Source organism: Ambystoma mexicanum, chromosome 4p (assembly GCF_040938575.1).
Source record: "Ambystoma mexicanum isolate Mex_15411 chromosome 4p, UKY_AmexF1_1, whole genome shotgun sequence".
NCBI classification, from domain to species: domain Eukaryota; kingdom Metazoa; phylum Chordata; class Amphibia; order Caudata; family Ambystomatidae; genus Ambystoma; species Ambystoma mexicanum.
In genome coordinates, this window is record NC_090927.1 from 51150624 (window position 1) to 51167399 (window position 16776).

The 16776-nt window shown below is 49.6% G+C and overlaps 1 protein-coding gene across 2 annotated transcripts in view; it reads left to right on the forward strand.

The window, feature by feature from the left end:
* Positions 1–16776, forward strand: part of LOC138452975 (uncharacterized) — a 449238-nt gene that overhangs the window by 391510 nt on the left and 40952 nt on the right. For both annotated transcript variants that reach the window (XM_069605345.1, XM_069605344.1), the window contains exon 4: positions 1694–1763. In XM_069605345.1, coding sequence (XP_069461446.1) covers positions 1694–1763 — 70 coding nt within the window. The remainder of the gene's footprint in view (positions 1–1693; positions 1764–16776) is intronic.

A 16776-nucleotide genomic window follows, 5' to 3' on the forward strand; every position in this document is an offset into this window, starting at 1 on the left:
TGGGGCATGATTATTAAAGTAGGGGGGCTCTTGGGAGGAACCCCCCCAGAAATAAAATTAAAAAAACAGGGTTTTTAGCGATGAAAAATCAGCGATGAAATGTCCCACGATGAAAATTAATTCGGCAAAATAACGTAGAACCGCACAGAGCAGGTGGTGGTCCACAGTGAGCAGGATGCAGGGTGTACAGAGCAAGCAATGGTCCACAGTGAGCAGGATGTGAGGTGCTCAGAGCAGGAGGCGTCCACAGTGAGAAGGATGCGGGGTGCACAGAGCAGGAGGTGGTCCACAGTGAGCAGGATGCAGGGTGCGCAGAGCAGGAGGTGGTCCACAGTGAGCAGGCTGTGGGGTGCACAGAGCAGGCGGTGGTCCACAGTGAGCAGGATGTGGGGTGCACAGAGCACGAGGCAGTCCACAGTGAGCAGGATGTGGGGTGCACAGAGCAGGTGGTGGTCCACAGTGAGCAGGATGTGGGGTGCACAGAGCAGGAGACGGTCCACAGTGAGCAGGAGGCGGGGAGCACAGAGCAGGAGGTGGTCCACAGTGAGCAGGATGCGGGGTGCTCCGAGCAGGAGGTTGTCCACAGTGAGCAGGATGCCGGGTGCACAGAGCAGGAGGTGCTCCACAGTGAGCAGGATGCGGGGTGCTCAGAGCAGGAGGCGGTCCACAGTGAGCAGGATGTGGGATGCACAGAGCAGGAGGTGGTCTACAGTGAGCAGGATGCAGGGTGCACAGAGCAGGAGGTGGTCCACAGTGAGCAGGATGCGGGGTGCACAGAGCAGGAGGCGGTCCACATTGAGCAGCATGTGGGGTGCACAGTGAGCAGGATGCAGCGGTGGTCCACAGTGAGCAGGATGCGGGGTACACAGAGCAGGAGGCGGTCCACAGTGAGCAGGATGTGGGGTGCACAGAGGGTATACACGCATTTCGCCGAATGGATTTTCATCGTGGGACATTTCATCGCCGAATTTTTCATCGCCGAAAACCCTTTTTTAAAAAAAATAAATTTGTGGGGGGTGTTTTGTAGGGGTTGGGGCATGATTATTAAAGTAGGGGGGCTCTTGGGAGGAACCCCCCCAGAAATAAAATTTTTAAAAAAACAGGGTTTTTGGCGATGAAAAATCAGCGATGAAATGTCCCACGATGAAAATTCATTCGGCGAAATAACGTAGAACCGCACAGAGCAGGTGGTGGTCCACAGTGAGCAGGATGCGGGGTGTACAGAGCAAGCAGTGGTCCACAGTGAGCAGGATGCGAGGTGCTCAGAGCAGGAGGCGGTCCACAGTGAGAAGGATGCGGGGTGCACAGAGCAGGAAGCGGTCCACAGTGAGCAGGATGCGGGGTGCACAGAGCAGAACTTGCCTCTAAAGCACAGGGTAGATGTGAGATACAAGAGCTGGTTGGAGAACACTTGGAGCAGGATATTGGACACAAATTAAGTAAGATCTGTGGTTCATATTCTGCTGAAGGTGGGGTTCACAGAGCAGGATCCGGGATACACAGTGTAGAGTTCATTGCACATAAATATCAAGCATGGACAAGAAATTCTGGTACCTAGAGTAGGTTTCTTGGTATTCAAAGCAAGTTGAGTTACACAGAGCAGGGAGCTTCACGGAACTGGAATTGGCATGCACGAGTTTTGAAGTGGTGCACACAGTGCAGGCCCAGTATGACATTTGACTTCTATTTTTAGGTCTGCAGCAGGACAGTTGGAGCAGTTGGGGAGAGCAGACCAGCCCCTCAACTTGCAAAGCAGGTTGCAGGTCAGTAGTTGGCGTGTTCTTTGTCTCAGTCCCACCCATGTGTTTTCATTATTATCACCCACCTCTCTGCAAGAATATCCACCATCTTCTGGCTGCTTACAAGACTATAATGTGTAGTCTACAAGATTTGTAATAACTAGAGCACATATACCCAGTTACAAGACGTGGTTGTATCCACAATGCACACTTTTCAAGTGATCACACTTATTTTACACTCCTCAGTCTACTCCACACTCCCCCAGCAATGTGGATGCATGTTTATGTTTTTATGTTTATTTTATCTATTTATCAAAATCAGAGGGAAATCAATGCATTTGTGGCACAATAACAATTACTACATTTCACATTGATAACAGAGCGCAGGACATGGGTCCTTTACAATGGGGTGAGAGACTGTGACTTGAAAACCAGATGTTTCAGGGGAAGGCGGAAACATAAAGCAGGGACCAGGACAGGACAGAATGACATAGGAACGGGATGGTGGAGGAAGTGCAGAAACAAGGATGGAGGGGTGACGGAAAAGTGCTGTGGGGTTGTCCATGAAGGGTAGGGAGAGAGTAAAATAGGGTGATGAGGTAGCATAGAGTGATAGGAAACAGGCTCTTCAGTAAGAAGAAGCACTTTGAGGTTGGATTTAAATAGTGGTAGAGTTGGAGTAGTACAGAGAGGGAGAGCATTTTGGAGTAGGCGAGCGAGGTAAGAGAGCACAGGGGGCTTAAGTGGTGGCAAGGAGCTGAGCCTGGGATGAGTGTAACGAGCGAGGAGGAGAGCACGGAGTGAGATGAGCGATAGGTACGGTGGGGCGAGAAGCCGTTTGTACTTAACCCTTCGTTTGATAGAGTTGATGGAGTTGGTATTCCCTACACTCCCGATGATGATCCATCGAAGCCTAAAACAACTTCTTATTTCTAGGAAACAAAGCAAAATGTTAAAGTAGCCCTTTGATGCCACCAGAGTCTCAAGGAAGCCTCAATGCTCCAGACGCCAGATTGTATAACTGGGCCACTAAACTGGCGCAACTAACTAGAGCCAAAATAGAAGGCACGGAGCAGCCACTATGGATATTTTTTTTTTTTTAAATAATTTTCATTACTTTTTTTGCAATGTAAGTTAACAACAACTTAACTTATTCCCAAGTCCACCACCCTAACCCTCCCGAAAACCCTCAACTACAGGTGCAAGCACTAATATGAACGTTATATGAAATTAAGATAAATGCAAGGCTAAACAGGACATACATGGTTGCGCATATTGGGATCTTTCGCAATGTCTATACCAGAGAAGTCATGCCGGGAGGTCAACTTGTAAAAAAACATTGATAGCGTTCCCGCTTTGCATTGTGATTTTCTGATCACTCCAGATCATCAAGGACTCTTCATTGCAAGACAGGGTCGTCGCTACTAAGGATGTACGACCGTAAGGGATCCCAGTAATCAACTGGTCTGACTTCAGCTGGGAGAGAGGAAAAATACGAGGTTTATCGGCATTCGCAGATTTTCATCACATGCATCCATTCCTTCACCGAAGGAGGTCTTAATCTCTTCCATGTTTTCGCTATTAGGGCTCTGGACACTGCGGAGGACATGGCCAAAGGTTCCTATACTCCAAAATATGCCAGTAGCCAAGCCACAGGAGTATCCTGTGGATAGCGAGGGACCATTCTGACCATTGCCCCACACACACACGCTCCCAAAAGAACAGCATATGACCACAATTCCAAACCACGTGCATGTAGTTAGTCGGGTCAACATTACACCGTGGGCAAGCAGCTGTTCTCTCAGGAAAGTACTTTTGAAGTTGTGCAGGTAAGTGATAGATCTGATGTAGGAATTTAAAATGTGCTAGGTGGAGTCTAGAGTTCAGGGATTTCTTCTGGGCCGTCCTACAAATGACCTTCCATTGCGACTCTGAAAAGGGCATGTCCAGCGACCTCTCCCACCTGTCCTTAAATAACACTCGAGGAACAGGACAAGGGCTTTAATACGTTTATATAGGGCTGATACCACACCATGAGTTGGGGGGGGTTCCTCACAAACCGGGCCAGTAGGGTAGGGACAGGAGCCAAAGGACACTCACCCAACACCTCTCGCAGAGTCTCTCGCAACCTGAACTATAACAGCATGGAAACAGCTTTTCAGGGGCCCGGTTCTTAAAGCAGTTCCATTGAATGAAGTTGCCATCCTGTAACACATCGCCCAAAAAATGCAAGTCTAATTTCTCAAATTGTGTTTTAAAGACCCCTTCATGAGTGAGTTCTATTCCATGAACAGAGTACAGTGCAAAGTAAGCGTGGTAGCTACCCACTATGCCAGCCCCTGAGCAGGCCTGATCCCACGCCCAGCGTGTAACATCAATTGGGTGTATCTCACCTCTGGGTATTCGTCTGGGTGTTCCCCACAATATGCCTTTCAGGTCATCTGGCCATGTGACGGCTCTTTCGAGTTTAATGTGTGGCAGTTCCTTGGAGGGGTGCCACCACCAAATGGCATACTGAATCTGAGAGGCGAGAAAGTTCACAAATAAATCTGGGTAGTCCACGCCCCCACCTCATATGGTAGCGGTAGGGTGTCCAGTGCGAGCCTCACCTGCCCTCCCCCATACAATGGACAATAATGACCGAGCACGCTTCCAGAACCAAGAAGGCGGGATGAGTGGAACATTGTTACAAATATAAAACATCTTGGGGATCACAACCATCTTGGCCAAAGTGAACTGTTCAGCCTGGTAAAGCGGGATACAGATCCGGATGCCAACCGTGCACTCTAGCTGTTCAAGGGCGGCCAAGTAGTTATCTTCAAAGAGCTTAGATGGAGTGGTAGACACCATAATGCCCAGATATCACATTCCCTTGGAGCACCAGCGAACATCTGCTGCAATATCCATTGCAATTACCCCAGAGGTAAGGGTTAAAATCTCAGATTTAGACCAGTTGATTCGTAACACCAAGAACCTACCAAATAATGATATATCCTGCACTAATGGTTGCAAGTTTTGTCTGGGGTTCTTGACATACAGAAGCATATCACCCGCATAGAGGAAGATAGTTGAGATGTGGGAGTAGACCTTAAACCCCCTATGAGAGCCAAATTCCCTTATGGCACATGCCAAAGGTTCAATCATTATGGCAAAAAGGATATGGGGAAGGGGACACCCCTTTCTCGTACCTCTGGAAGGAAAGATACGGTCCGAGGTCAGCTGGTTTGCTGTGGCCCGTGGGACAGTGTGTAGCAACCGCATCCATTGAATATAGTGGAGTCCAATACTGAATCTGCATAGGATTTCCAAGAGAAAAGGCCATTTGACAGAATCAAAGGCCTTTTTAGCATCGAGGGCCGCCACTGCAATGGGAACCTCATCTTTGATATTATACATCAGGGAAAATAACCGCCTCAAATTGTTTTGCGTAAACTTACCCAGGATGACCCTGGCTTGGTCAAGGAGTACTAAGGCATTCATATAAGGGAAGAGTCTATTGGCAAGTAATTTACCAAGAATGTTATCATCTGTATTGATCAATGAAAGGGGCCTATATGATGCAGAGCAGTGGGGTGTCTTTATGAGGTTTTAACAGCAGTGTAAGAAGGCCTGTGGTCATGGATAATTCATACATACAACAAAGGTATGCAACAAGAATGTTGCCATAATCTTTGCAGAATTCTATGGAAATACCATCCTGACCCGTGGCCTTGCCGCTAGGGAGCTCCCGGATGACCTTACGGATCTCCTCCTCAGAGGGGGGTGAATTCCGTAGATATGCCTGTGCGAGGTCCACCCACCTCGGGGCTACCCGGTCAACGTACGATCTGATTTCCTAGGAGGATACTGTTAATTGGGATGAGTATAGTTGGTTATAATAGTCACAGAATATGTTATTAATACCATTTGGAATCTCATACTGGATTCCCGCTTGGGCCATCTACCTCCAATATCCCTCCCTGAATCCTGTCCTTTCGGATCGCCCAAGCAAGGGTACGGTTGGGTCTATCACCTTCTGCGTATTTCATCGCTCGAACCGGGTCACCCAGATATTTGTCTTCTCTATTCACCGTTTCCAAGTGCTCACGTCTTTTCCCAGCTAATAACTTCCCAACCAACAAGTTTCCGCCCAGTGTCTGTTTTTGTTCCAGTTCTTTAATTTCCTTTTCTTAGTGCTGCAGGGTCGATCTTAGGGATTTGTAGACTCCGCCCTCCCATGAAATACAACCTCATAGGAACACCTTAAAGGCCTCGCAGATTATTCTATAGTCCACAACCAAATCTTTGTGGGTTTGAAAGTATTCCAAAATAGGCCCCTTGATCCCCTCCCGGAACACAGCATCCTAAAGGGTATAAGGGTAAAAATGCCATTGAGGGGTGTGTGGTACCGCGTTAGGAATATTAATGGCAACCAGCAACGGGGAGCGGTCGGAAAGCATCCTCGATAACATTCTGGTGAGTTCTCTTGCACCAACTAAGGGAATGGTTAGCATAATATAATGTATCCTGAGGCACTGCCATGAGCTTCCAAGTAGAATGAGAACTCTCTAGTGTCGGGGTGCGTATATCTCCATATATCCACCAGTCCAAATGATTTGGTTATGTCGCCACAAGCAGTGACTGCCCTAGGTAAAGTTGTTTTTGTCTAAGTTGAGCGGTCCAGGTCAAGGGACATCGCTAGGTTAAAGTCACCAGCTCAAACCATTTCATTTGTAGGGAATTTGTGAATCATAGCCGCACAGTTTTGAAAACATTCAGGAGAATCAACATTGGTCGCATATATATTAATGAAAAGAAGTTTCAACCTAGGACATTCGCCTGCAAGAAAGATACAACATCCCTCCTTATCACATATTTTTATCATGCAAACAAAATGTCAATGACTGATGTAGATATATTGCAATTCCTCTAGATTGTGACGAGTAGGAAGACCCATATCAATGTACCCCCAGCCCCTTGCCAATGGGAGCGGTCCATCCTTAGGGAGGTGTGTCTCTTGCAAGCTGTTAGGTAAGAATTCCACAGAGCTAGTACATCTTCCTTTCCTGGTTCAACTCCAGGACTTTTTGCTTTTCTAGTGGGATATTTTTCATTAATACCTCAGTGAGTGGGAACCTTTTTCCACACTCACCTAATCTTTAACGCTTTTGATGGGTGTCATTTCTAAGACTCTCCATAGAGTCTTTTTAAAGTTATCATGTCCAGCAACTTATTGGCAATAAGTGCCTGTTGTTGCTGGGTTGCCCTAGGGGCTCCCCATTTAACTTTCTTGTGCTGACCTTGAGTGAACTACAGTTCCCATGGGTAGAAAGGATCTTGGGATCCCTTATACATTTTATTCTGTGAGGCCAGCACACCCCACCTTATGTGGAGTGCTGGGGAGATACAATGCAATTCTGTTACAGGGACACGCTTACCTTTAATGGCTGGTGGCAGGGATACCTTTTACTAATCTGGTGCACCTTTACCATGGGCTGTAATCACAGCTGCAGTAAAGGCACCTACGGGTGCTCATTTTACCAAAATGGCCCCTGTCTTCTTTTTCTGCCATTTTAGTGTTTCTTGTCGTTTCCTGTTCCTTCCCCTGACATCCAGGGTGGGAAATTCCTTTGTTTGAGTTGTGTCTTTGGCGGGAGTCCCCTGGACACCCCGCCCAGGCTCCAGTCAGTCTGTAAGCACAGGAAGTGGGGAAGGAGTCCAAAACGTACCCCTCCTTTCGCTTACCCCTTCCTTCAACTGGGACAAACCCCAGTGGGGGGGCTGGCTGTCCTGATTGGACAACCAGACGCCCCTTTTCTTGTAAAATGCGGGGAGAGAATATAGAGGTTGTCCTGTAGTTCCTGATAAATACTGGAAACCTGGAAGCTGAAGTCATGTCGAGCACTGAAACAGAAAACCAGAGAGGATGTTGAAGGAAAAGTGGCAGAGTTGATTTCCAGTGACCGGAGAGCCTGCTTTGTAACCGGAGCCTGCTGCAGCCCTTCCTTCCGATCGACCTGGGGTCTCCGAAAAACAACGACTCGAACCCAGAGTATGGTGAGACCCACTAGACTCAAGACGACCTGCATTTTGAGCCATCCCACGTTCTTGCAATATCCCAATACCCTGGGACCTCCAGGCACTGTGCGGTGCGCGGTCTTCCGAATTCCAAATCTCGCTGAAACTTCGTAGGCATCTTGGTGTATCTTCAGAGACAAGAATCGAGTCCAAAAACTCCCCTCACAAGAGTGCTGGACCTTTTAAACAATGAGAATTCAACTGTGATTTTTCTGTCTTATTCTGTGCTCCTTGAAAAGGCTCCAAATCCGCAGAACCGCATTCATCCATGAGAGAAATCTTGCCTGAGGTCTTGTGTTCCATTTCCAGGACAAGGAATCCACTGACCGGGTAGTTGGCTGCAGTCCCTGAAGTTCTCCTGCTGCCTACTCTTCTTCATTGCTGAGGTACTGTGTTGGCTTGGGTATGTGCTTACCTTAAACCTGTTGGGATTTCTATGTAGTCCTGGGCTGTTTACTGTGATTGGGAGGTCCCTCATCCAGCGCACCCAGTCCCACTGCTAGAATCCTGCTGGGGTGTCTTCTGTGAAGCCCCTGGACCCTCTTCTAACCCTAGAAGTAAAGTACTCACCTGTTTGTCAGGTTTCTACTAAATAACTTATTCTAACACTCTCCTGTGATTAGGTTGTGCCTCTTTACAAAAGTAATGAGCTGGTTTCACCAGATTATTCCTGAAGGGTAATTGTATGAGTGTCCTCCAACTGTTGGTATCACCAGGTTAGTCCTGTTAGAATAACTGTATGAGTGTCCCCCAGGGGGGCGTGGCTTGGCGTCGATGGCGAGCGGTAGCTGATCTGCCGAGCTCCGGCCGAGACGCCGTTCCCTGATCCTTTCTCTCCGGCTCACGTGCGGCCCCAGCCCTTGCAGAGGGATGTGCAGTTGGGGGAAGCGGTTCTGCATCCGAATAACCATTGGGCCTGCCGAATTAGACCCCCCAGACGCAGCTGCGGCCCTAAAACGGCTCTCCCCCCTCCCGCTCTGATCGGATCCAAGATGGCCCCTCGCATTGCATAGCGGAGCCTACGAGGGGTATCCCTCCCCCAACGGACTTCCAGGCCTGGTGGGGAGAAGCGGAAGCACGAGAAAGGAAAACGACTCCCCCGGGTGCCGCCCGTCTAACAGAGGACTGGCCTGGCTCGGGTCACTCTACCGATCCAGCCCCACAAGATAAGGTGCGCGAGATCCCGCTTCACCCGCGAGAGGGGCCTCCCGCCCACCCTTACTCTTCTGAAACTTGCCTCTGTGGGCCGCACAACCAGACACGGGGGCAAAACACAGCTCACGGCCCGAAATTCGGCAAAGCAGAGGGCCTCACTAGCAACCCCGCAAGCGATCTATCTATTGAGGCCTAGGACATCCGCAACCATCACCTCAAGATGGCCGCCAAGAATAAGACCAGAGCCGCCACCATGGACTCCTTTGTTTCGGGTAAGGTGAAGACCCCCACTCTAGCCAGGGCCGGCTCCTCTGAAGTCGTCCAGACGAGCGAGGGGGTGGCCGCCGATAACCACTCGCAGATACTTGATGCCATAGCCTCACTAAAAACGCATATAGACTCTAAGATCGACAAATTCAAAGTTGATATTCAACTGATCCGCCAAGACGCTCGCAACTTAGCGGAGAGGGTTGCGACCGTCGAACAGTCGACGGAGGAAACATCCACGGCCACCACAGCCATGAAGTCAGAAGTTGCCCTCCTGAAGAGGAAAGTTGCCTTCCTGGAGGAAAGGGCGGAGGAGGCCGAAGGTCGGGCCAGACGGAGCAACATCAGGATCCTGGGTGTCCCGGAGGGGAACGAGGGGGCAAATACCACATCCTTCGTTGAAACCCTTCTGCTGCAAGAAATAGGGGCCGGCAAACTGACCCAGGGATTCTCAGTCGAGAGGGCCCACAGATCCCTCCAGAGGCGCCCTCCCCCTGGATCGCACCCCAGACCTATAATCGCTAAGATACTGAACTTTCAGGATAGAGAAACTATCTTACGGCGATCCAGGGAGGGGGGCCCCATCGAAAGAGGGGACTCCAAAATCTCTATCTATCCGGACTACACGCAGAAGGTTCAGAGAGAGCGGAATTCATTTGTCCCGATAAAAGCTAGGCTCCGACAACTGAACCTAAAATATAGATTGCTATATCCATCACGCCTCAGGGTCGTCTACAAAGAGCGGCTGGTATTCCTCGATAATCCAGAGGCTATAGACGATAATGTGGCTAGAGGATAATAACCTGGCGGATGGCAAGGACAACTCACGGAATGAGGCCTAACCCCCCCTGATCCCACAAGCGACCCCTGAGTAACAGTAAGAACCATCGTACATGACGCTGGAACACAGAAGGTAATCCAACTTCAGTTTTTCACTCGGAAACGGCCTCGCTCGGCTCCGCCGCCAGGCCCTCGCCCCACCCCCAGCGTAGAATTCACCCGGTCTAGGCACCCGCCTGACCCAGCTCGCGCCCGACTCCCGGATGGGCTCCGATGGCTCGAGAGCGCCTGAGCACCGCGACAATGTTGTAGTCGCTGGGCGCACCAGTTTGAGTTCTGTTATTAGTTTTATTAGTTGCACAGTCTTCATGCTTCCTTCGCCAACAAAGACCGAGATGGGTCCAGGACGTGACCCCGACGACCGGAATTCAGTGATATTCCCCCCGCAGCCCACCTACGGAGGACTAAAGCAGAGCCGGACTCCGGAGACCGAGTCCCGCATTAAATCCGAAACTCAGACCCGATGGCGGCACAGTTCACTGTGATGACATGGAATGTGAGGGGTATGGGCTCATACCTCAGACGCAACCGTATACAATCCTATCTCAAAAGGAAGAAAGTTTCGATTGCACTCCTTCAAGAGACTCACCTCACGACGGAGGCCATGTCCAAGATTGCAGACCGATGGGCTGGGACTGTGAGAGGGTCCCCCTACTCCAAATACGCTAGAGGGGTGCTAATATGGATAAGCCCGGATGTGCCCTTCCAGATGGAGGGGAGTGAACAAGATAAAGAAGCGAGATACGTAGTGATTTGGGGCACAATGGAACAGACCCCAGTCTGCTTGGTCAACTCCTACTTCCCACACCACGGAATACCGGCGTTCCTCGCCACAATGATTACAAAGCTGATTCGGCACCGGGACCGCACCTTCATATGGGGAGGGTACTTCAATTGTGTTGCTGACGCAAGCGCGGACAGATCGCTGCCTCCCCCACACCCGAGCAACCTTGCATCCCGTGCCCTGAGGGAAACTCTGGAGCAGCTCAATTTAGTGGACATCTGGACGGGACACCATCCGGCTGACAGGATTTACTCCCACTACTCAGCCCCTCACGGAGTCCATACAAGAATTGACTACCTGTTCATCAACAAGGAGCTCGCCCCACATGCTGCAGCTACAGAGTACCTGGGGCGAACGATCTCCGACCACTCCCCACTGACCATGCTATGGCAGTTGAGGGGCCCCAGACCCCCGATCCCCATGTGGAGGAGGCCGACTGCAGCACTTGAAGATCTCGAGTTCAGGGAAGACCTTGCCGAAAAATTGGAAGATTACCTGGAAATCAACATGGGGTCGGTATCCTCCTGGGGCACATTATGGGAAGCTATGAAGGTGGTGACCAGAGGTGAAATTATATCGAGAGCCGGTGGTACTCGCAGGCAATTGCAGAGAACCCTCGAAGCACGAGAAGCTGAGATCTCCCGGCTAGAGTCTGCTCACGACAACTCCACAGAGGCCGAGAATAAATTGAAGGAAGCCCGCGCAGAATGTCAACAAGCATGGGAAAGACTGGAGAAATTTGATTTCACCACGCATACCACGCGATCCCACAAAGAATCGCATAAACCAGGGAGATTACTGGCCTGGCTCTGCAAGCGGGAACACCCCAAACACCTCCCAGTGGAGATACGGGACACCGATGGGACATCCCACACGACCCAGCTGGGGATCAATGAAGCCTTTGCCAAATTTTACACCGAACTGTATGCTCACAAGACGCAAATTCCTACTGAAGATTATAGACACACTTGAGGAGATAGAACTTCCCCGCATCTCGCTCGAGCAGAGAGAGGAACTGGAGATGGAGATCACTCTTGAGGAAGTACAAGGGGCGATCAGGTCCCTCTCTAACAACAAAGCCCCTGGCATCGACGGCCTCCCACCTGAGTTTTACAAGACGTATGAGTCCATCCTCACCCCAGTTCTCCACGAGGTCTACCAGGAGGCATACACAAATGGGATTCTCCCCAACACCATGAAAGAAACCATAATCGTCCCTATGCTCAAGCCGCACAAATCGCCCACCGATTGTGAGTCCTACCACCCTCTGGCCATGCTAAACTACGATGCCAAGATCCTCACATCCATATTGGCCCGCAAGCTGGCCAGAGTGGTGGGATCCATCGTCCATGAAGACCAGAACGGATTTGTACCTGGGCGCAACACCACTGCTAACCTCAGGAGGCTGCAGCATGTAATGGCTGAAACACACGAGAGGGACGAGGACCTGGCGGTGTTGTCGCTCGATGCTATCAAGGCCTTCGACTCCATATACTGGGAATGGATCAGGGAGGTCCTGAGAAGATTTGGCTTCGGAGGGGGCTTCATTAGGTGGATCGAGGTACTCTATAATTCCCCAATGGCGAGAGTGAAAACGGGAAGAACGGTATCAGCAGCCTGGGAAATACAAAGGGGAACGAGACAGGGGTGTCCGCTATCGCCCATGCTGTACATACTGGGCCTGGAACCGATTGCATTGTACTTCAGGCAGCAGCTTTTCGACGCTGGTATCAAGGTGGGCACTGTACACCACATAATATCTCTATACGCAGACGACGTCCTCCTTTACCTAAGCACTCCCGAAGTTAACGCACCGACAGCACTGGAGGTACTAGATAATTACGCGAAGTACTCGGGGATCCGATTCAGCAGAAGCAAGTCCTCCGCCTTCCCCCTGGCGGGCCTACGCAACATTCCAGAAAGCAATCTTCCAGTGATAGGAATAGGTTGGCAACTGGTCAAGTTTTGTTATCTGGGGATCAACGTAAGCCATAACCCGCTACGCATGAACACAACACTGAGGTCGCCATCATGAGTCTTCGACGCTCTATAAAATTCTGGTCCAAGCTCCCATTGGCCATGGTGGGCAGGGCAGCGATAGTCAAGATGATCGTACTCCCCCGATTCCTATATTTCTTCGTGAACATTTGCCATTACGTTCGACCGCCCTTCTTCAAGAAGCTGGAGGCTATCATCAGGGACTTCCTTTGGGGCCCCCACAGGCACAAACTGTCGCTATCTGTTCTCTCCCTGCCACATAAAGAGGGTGGAATAAAGCTACCGGATCTCCAGTTATACTATCTGGCCGCCCAGCTGAGTCACATAACGAAATGGCTCTCGGACGAACCTTCGGCTGAGACGGAACTACTGAGGCAATCCTCGAACAATGTGATCCCCAAGGAAACCCTGTGGCACCCTACACGGCAATCCCTGGTCACCTCACAAGTGATTGACCTGGGAAGGAAGATATGGGCCAGGTCCTGCTACATCAGGAGAGTACAACACCCATATTCTCCGGATAACCCCATCTTAGCAGACACCTGCCGAACGGATGCAGACCTCTCCACGGCAAGGAGATGGGAAGAAGCCGGCATACACACATGGGGCGACATGTACGAGGAAGGGGAATTCAGGGACTTTGAATCTCTTAAGGCCGCCGAAGGAATACCCCCGGGCCAGTTCCTCTGGTACTACCGCCTTAAACAGACTGCCAAGAAACAATGGACCGGCTGGCCGGAGGAACCCTCCCCTGACCCTCTACTTCAAGAAATGCATGACCTCTCGGATGGCTGGAGAACAGTCTCCAGGCTCTACAGCAGACTATGCGACAAACCTAACCCTAAAGGCGAAGATCTGAGGGCGAAATGGGAAGCGGACTTTGGGACCCCGATCACGGATAAAGAATGGGAGAGAGCGCTAATATTTCCCAAAAAAGTGTCCAGGAATACCAGATTCGGCCAGATTCAGCTGAACGTCCTGTATAGGACATACATGACCCCACATAGGGTCGCCTCCTTCAATAAGACATCCTCCCCTGCATGCCCATGGTGTGGGAATGATAAAGCGGACATGATCCACATGTTCTGGACTTGCACTAAGGCGATGACAATATGGTCCAAAGCCAAACAGACTTGCATGGACGCCGGAATGACGAGGTACAAATGGACCCCCGGCGAGTGCCTCCTGGGGAATTACCCCAGACCTAGCAAGTCCAAGCATGCTGTCAGACTAATGGACATCTCATGCATCCTGGCTAAGAGAACAATTGCAATGGCCTGGAAGACGTCGTCGGGCCCCAGGCATGAACGATGGCTCAAAGAGATGGACAGTAGCTGAAACCAGGGCCTGGCAAGAAGGAATCACGTCAAGCGGCGAAACCGAATGCGGCACCCTGGAATCATGGAAGGCCCTCCTCAGAGACATACGCTTCAGCGCCGACTACAAACCCCCCTTAAATCTCGCAGCATCACACTGACACTATCCCCTGATGCCAGCACTGGAAGGACAGCCCTTGTATGCGACCCCTCCTGCATCCTGAAACTCTGGGTCGCAGGCCCTAACCCATCCATCCACTGTAAGTTCGCTGTAACATGAAGACTGTTGTTGATTTGTTTGTTCCCTCCCCCTCCCCTGTCCCCCTTGCACCGTCCCCTCCTTTGTTTGAACCACCGTTTGATTTCTCGTTGTATTGCACGTTTTTTTTCCCACCAAAATCAATAAAATACGTTATAAAAAAAAATGAGTGTCCCCCAACTGGGTCTTGCTTCCCCCGACTTGCTGTTGGCCTGTCCTTAATAAGTCTACATTAGGTTGTTGCCTGCCTAGAATAACTATTCAGTAAAGTGTGACATTGGGTTTTACTTTCCCCTTCATAGTGAAGTTAAAGTAATTGGTTTTACTTACCTTGTGTTAGCTGTGTGCCATCCAAAACAAGTTACCAGAGTTATTGCTCACCTCAATCTGGGGTTCCCTGATTTCCAAAGCATCTGTAATTGTATATTACATCCTTAGGTTTTACTCACCTGGTATAACTGTGTGTTATGACAAAAGTAGTTATAGGTTTCTACTGCACCTAGAATAAGTATTTCACTATTCACCAAAATGTATATTGTCCAGTTAACTGTTTATGTGATTTGTTCCAAGAGTCACTGTACAACTGGAAGGGCCTACTGTCCTTGTATTACCAAAAGGAATCTGAAAGTAACCATTGGTCTTTTACTCCCAAAGAATAGGCTTGACCTATACTAAATGTGTATAACAAGGTTTTGACTCCCCTAGAACTACTGTTAGGTATTCCAAATACGGTTTATACTTGGATCTGTGTACTTTCAAGTATAGTGTTGTGTTTTATATTTATATAATGTGTTAGTACTTACTTAACCCCTAGATTTATCTGGGATTACCTGTATTTAAATAAATCCTTTATTTTTACAATACATAGTATTTCAGTGTTTCTTTGGATCATTTGTATTACAATTTTCACTTGTACTGCTTCTACTGCCCTTTCTCCCTCCTAAAATAAGCCTGGCTGCTCTGTCTACGCTACCCCGAACTCAGGTGGTACAGCCTTGTACTAAGAGTGGAGTCCTGTACTGCCTCAGTTGAATGGTTTTCCTAAGCCCTTAGTTGGACTTCAGAAAAACTGTCCTAACACAAGCACAGCGAATTAACCTTATGTAGCTTTGCTTGGTTAATCACCAGTCCAAATTTCTTACCATTAGTGACCCCCTAACGTTCCAAGACATTATATTTAGGGATTCAGACCCTGTGGTAACATTGATACAGGTCAGGTGGTGCGACACCCCACCCAACCGGGGCACCACACATTGTTTTATACCCAGAGAAACAGCACAACCATATACCATACATTTTTTAAACAGGTAGTGGCAATCATGAAAGCATCATAAACACAAAACAGCAAACTTTACCTCCCCCCACCCATGCCAGAAACACCAACATATGATATGATATGGCATTTATAACGCACCTATACACAAGTGTTTCAAGGCGCGACGAGGCAAGAGAGGGGGAACAGATGGAAGACAGATGGCGATCCGACTAGGCCAGGAGTCATTCAGCTCGTGCAAGTGCATGGGAAGGGGCAAGGGGGAGAGTGCAGGGCGAATGGGGATGGGACAGTGGAGTACATGGAATAAAATAATAAATAACAATAAGTAGAAGTACGGCCAGTAGGTGGCAAGGGTAAGTGCAGACAACATGTGTCAAGTGCTGGTGGTGGAACTTTAGGGATACAGAAAACAGTCCCCAAGTGCGGGGGTTGCCAGGAAGGCAGTGCAGGTGTGCGGCTGGCGGGGGAGGGCACCTGGGCCCGAGATCAGAGGGTTGTCAGGTAACCAGTGCAATTTTGGTTTCAGCCAGGTAGTTTGCAAGGGAGAGGAGAAGAAAAAGCAGAAGCAAAGAAAAAGGTTTTGAGGTGCTTCCGGAACAAGAGATGATACTCCGAACAAGAGATGATACTCCTCAAGTTTCAGGGAGGCAGGGAGGCTGTTCCAGAGGTAGGCCCCAGCCGAAGAAAGAGATCTACTGCCAACTCATTGCTTGGAGAAGCGGCTGACCTGGAGGGAGTTGGAGGCGGATGAGCGAAGAGCTTGAGAAGGAAGACATTTAGGAAAAGAGAATTGAAGGTATTGAGGCCCCAGAAGACCTTGTGGACAATGCAGAGGGTTTTGAACTTAATCCTCGCAGCCACTGGGAGCCGGTGCAGATATTTAAGTCCTGGAGAGATATGATCCTTGGGCATACCAGCATATTACCCACCCCGATCTAACCACAACTAAGAAGGAGCCAGATGCAGTGACTGCACTGATTGGGAACTGGCTGTGGCCAGCATCAGGACTATAATCCCTCTATTGTGGAGCAGGCGTGACCCCTTTCAAATCCACAGTTGTGAGGAAAGACATGGAGGACATTGTG